Source organism: Leucoraja erinacea, unplaced genomic scaffold (genome assembly GCF_028641065.1).
Source record: "Leucoraja erinacea ecotype New England unplaced genomic scaffold, Leri_hhj_1 Leri_792S, whole genome shotgun sequence".
NCBI lineage: Eukaryota > Metazoa > Chordata > Chondrichthyes > Rajiformes > Rajidae > Leucoraja > Leucoraja erinaceus.
Window position 1 is genome coordinate 37,696 of NW_026576721.1, and position 4,215 is coordinate 41,910.

Sequence of the window (4,215 nt, forward strand, 5' to 3'; positions counted from 1 at the left end):
GGGGAGGGGGGAGAGGGGGAGGGGAGAGGGAGGGGGAGGGGGGAGGGGGGGGGGGGGGGGGGGGGGAGGGGGAGGGGGGAGAGGGAGGGGGGGGGGGGGGGGGGAAGGGAGGGGAGAAGGAGGGGGGAGGGGGAGGGGGGAGGGGGGGGGGGGGGGGGGAGGAGGGGGGGGGGGGGGGGGGGAGGGGGGGGGGGGGGGGGAGGGGAGGGGGAGGGGGGGGGGGGGGGGAGGGGGGGGGGAGGGGGGGGGGAGGGGGAGGGGGGAGGGGGGGGGGGAGGGGGAGAGGAGGGTATAGGGAGGTTTGAGGGGGAGAGGGAGGGAGGGAGGGGGGGAGAGAGGAGTGGGGGGGGGGGGGGGGGTCCCGGTTTCAACATCCCCGACACTGACTCGGCTCCAACCCGTGGCTGGCGGGCGGGTAGCGGGGTGACGTCACGGCGCAGAGGGGGGGGGCGCGGTCAGTGAGTGAGTGTTTGGCTCCAGGCGCGAGGTCGGAAACGAGCCGCCGCCCGCCCGCCCTGCGCCGTGACGTCAGCATGACCCGCTCGCCCTGCGCCGTGACGTCAGCATGACCCGCTCGCCCTGCGCCGTGACGTCCTTCTGCCCCGCCAACCCTGCGTCGTGACGTCGCCGTCATTGCAAGGCCGTTGCTTCCAAAGATTATAGAGGAGCTCCTCGAGGATGTTCGGTTGCTTCAGTAGGAAGCTGCAAGATGGCGGTTTGTGTTTAAATGGTGGCGGCGAATGGTGACGCAGGACTGACTCGGCTCCAACCCGTGGCGGCGGGTTCCCATCCTCTCCCTGATGCTGATGCTGATGCTGCCGCACACTGAAGGTAAATGCTGCAGTCACTTGGTCACAGAGTGTGGAGACAGGCCCTTCACCCAGCAATGTGTGGGGAGAGGGAGAGAGCCACAGAGAGAGAGTAGCAATGTTGCAACATTTTGAGATTTTAAAAATCAAGTCTGCAATTTATCCCATCAGATAAAGCATAAAAAGAAGTTTAATTTGACACCCAATTCACTACCATATCTTCAGTATATAAAAAAGTTAAGGCAATTTTCATACTCGGGAATTAGCATCTTGTTCCCTATTGATTTTCCATTGACTTAACACAAAAGCTGTGATCGAGAACAGGCAAATTTATTCAACTTTATTAAAAATTAAGAGGACTGAATGAAAATTTCAGTTATTATAGATTGAAGCATTCTGAAACAAATATGAAACAATCTTACTTAGATGACCTGAAATTAATAGTTACCCAATTGTAGCTAATTACAAAATTCAATTACTAGATCTAAACATCTATCCATTTCTTAAGAAAAGATTAACATTTTTATATAGCCTAAGTGTCCAAATTCACACAAGAATTCACAATATAACATGATTTTTAAATCTCATTGTCATGAATTTATAGGCCAAATGGAAGGAATTTAGTGTTTAGTGTTTAATAAAGAAATCAAATCATCTTGCGAGTGGGATTTTGTGGAACACACTGGTTTGGAACTTTGCGGTTACAGTGAATACCCAATATCAGCAGGAAAAATACTGCCGGTTCATATATTTACATAATGACATTTTCGTAACGTGAAATTTTGATTAAAGGCATCCTAAAAAGCAAGTTAGTATGAAAAAATAAACGGCATACCTTGACTTGTCCCCGACATGAGATCCGTCCCGTTGTTGGCATTGCCGGCATTTGAAGATGATTTTAATTTTACTCCAACAATTAAATTATCCAGCGCTAATTTTAATAAACGGCAGTCGAAGCGATTTTACTTTAGCAACTTTAGCGTGACAGAGATCGATTTGAATAGGCAGCAGAAAAATCGCATTTTAAACCCGCCCCCCCTCTCAAAGTCGCCAAAGTCGCACACAAGGGCAGTGGCGGAACTGCAGCATCACTAAAGGTAAGTTTTGTAACATACCTAGAGAGAGTGCTGGAGTAACTCAGCTGGAGCGGGCAAAGGCCTTGCCACAGAGTGGGCAGGTGAAGGGGCGTTGGACAGGCAGCATCTGTGGAGAGATTGAATGGGTGACATTTTGGGTCGAGACCCTTCTTTGGTTTAGTTTAGAGATGCAGCATGGAAACAGGTCTTTCGGTCCGCGGCGACCAGCGATCACCCCGTACACTAGTACTATCCTACGCACATTAGGGACAATTTAACAATATTGCGGAGGCCGACAAATCTACAACCCTAAACGTCTTTGAAATGTTGGAGAAAACCGGAGCAGCTGGAGTAAAAACCATCACAGGTCAAGGGGAGAACGTACAAACTCCACATGGACAGCACCCGTAGTCAGGATGGAGCCCGGGTCTCTGGCGGTGAGGCAGCAACTGTACCGCTGCGCCACTGTGCCGCACAGAATTATTTAATGGTTTCCTCCGCCATATACGCACCAAATATGTGCTAGTAATATCCTGTTTGCCAGCTTGTTGACCCTCTGTGTTCCCCTCCTGCAGGGTTTAGGAGCCGTTGCTGTGGACGGAGAGATGGGGACGTGAGCGGTCATTGAGGGCGGCCAGGGTGCCGGTGAGCCCACCCCCCCCCCATCTGCTCAGTGTGCGGGCTGAGCTTCAATGGAGGACCACATGACGGGGCACAACAAGGAGAAGCGATATGAGTGCAACGTGTGTGGCAAGGCCTGGCAGTGCCCGAGCCAGCTGGAGATCCACCAGCGGGTTCACACGGGAGAACGCCCCTTTGACGGCTCGGAGTGCGGTAAGAGCTTCACCAGCTCCAGCCACCAGCGGGTGCACAGCAATGAGCGACCCTTCACTTGCTCCAACTGCGGCAAGGGCTTCACCAAGTCCCACAACCTGCTGGTGCACCAGCGCACCCATACCAGCGAGCGCCCCTACATCTGCGCCCAGTGCGGCAAGGGCTTCACCTCCTCTAGCAAGCTGTTGCCCCACCAGCGCACCCACACCGGGGAGCGGCCCTACATCTGCGCCCTGTGTGGCAAGGGCTTCACTCATTCCAGCAACCTGCTGTCCCACCAACGCACCCACACCGGCGAGCGCCCCTACAATTGCGCCCAGTGCGGCAAGGACTTCACCAGCTCCGGCATATTGCTGGTGCACCAGCGCACCCACACCGGCGAGCGCCCCTACACCTGCGGCCGGTGCGGCAAGGGCTTCTCCCGCTCCAGCAACCTGCTGTGCCACCAGCTCACCCACACCAGTGAGCGCCCCTACACCTGCGCCCAGTGCGGCAAGGGCTTTGCCCGCTCCGGCACCCTGCTGGAGCACCAGCGCACCCACACCGGTGAGCGCCCCTACACCTGCGCCCAGTGCGGCAAGCGCTTCAACCGGTCCAGTCACCTGCTGGAGCACCAGCGCACACACACCGGCGAGCGCCCCTACACCTGCACCCAATGCGGCAAGGACTTCACCCGGTCCAGCAACCTGCTGGAGCACCAGCGCACCCACACCGGCGAGCGCCCCTACACCTGCAGCTACTGTGGCAAGGGCTTCACCAGCTCCAGCAAGTTGTTGTCCCACCAGCGCATCCACACCGGCTAGCACCCCTACACCTGCAGCTACTGCGGCAAGGGATTAATCTGCTTCAGCACCCTGCTGGTGCACCAGCGCACCCACACTGGGGAGCGGCCCTACACCGGCACTTAGTGCGGCAAGCGCTTCACCCGGTCCAGTCACCTGCTGCCCCACCATCACACCCACACCGGCAAGCGCCCCTTCATCTGCACCCAGTGAGGCAACGGCCTCACCTGCTCCGGCACTCTGCTGGATCACCAGTGCACCCACACCGGCGAGCGTCCCTAAACCTGCACCCAGTGCGGCAAGGGCTTCACTCGCTCCTCCAAGCTGATGCCCCACCAGCGGGTGCACAGCAGTGGCGCCCGTCCTGTCCCCAGCCCTTTACCATGGCCTCCCACGCCCTTTCTCACCAGCGCGTGCACACCAGTGGCCAGCCCTACGACTGCCCGTACTGCGGTGAAGACAGCTCGCGGGGTTTGCGGCAACACCGGAGGATCCACGCTGGTGCGCAGCTTTACCCACTATGACAAGAGAGCATGGGGGCTGCGGGAGCACCAGCAGTTACACACCGGATGACACAAAACTGGGGGCAGTGTTAGCTGTGAGGAGGATGCTAGGTGACTTGGATAGGCTGGGTGAGTGGGCAAATGCATAGCAGATGCAGTATAATGTGGATAAATGTGAGGTTATCCACTTTGGTGGCAAAAAAAAGGAAAG

General features: G+C 56.8%; 1 protein-coding gene across 1 annotated transcript; it reads left to right on the forward strand.

Annotated features, from left to right (window-relative positions):
* Positions 1–774: 774 nt before the first annotated feature.
* Positions 775–3,736, forward strand: LOC129694775 (zinc finger protein 180-like). The gene is made up of 2 exons (XM_055631536.1): positions 775–831; positions 2,461–3,736. Exon 2 carries the CDS (start codon positions 2,578–2,580, stop codon positions 3,520–3,522), a length of 945 nt encoding a protein of 314 aa, XP_055487511.1. The 5' UTR covers positions 775–831; positions 2,461–2,577; the 3' UTR covers positions 3,523–3,736.
* The last annotated feature ends 479 nt before the right edge of the window (positions 3,737–4,215 follow it).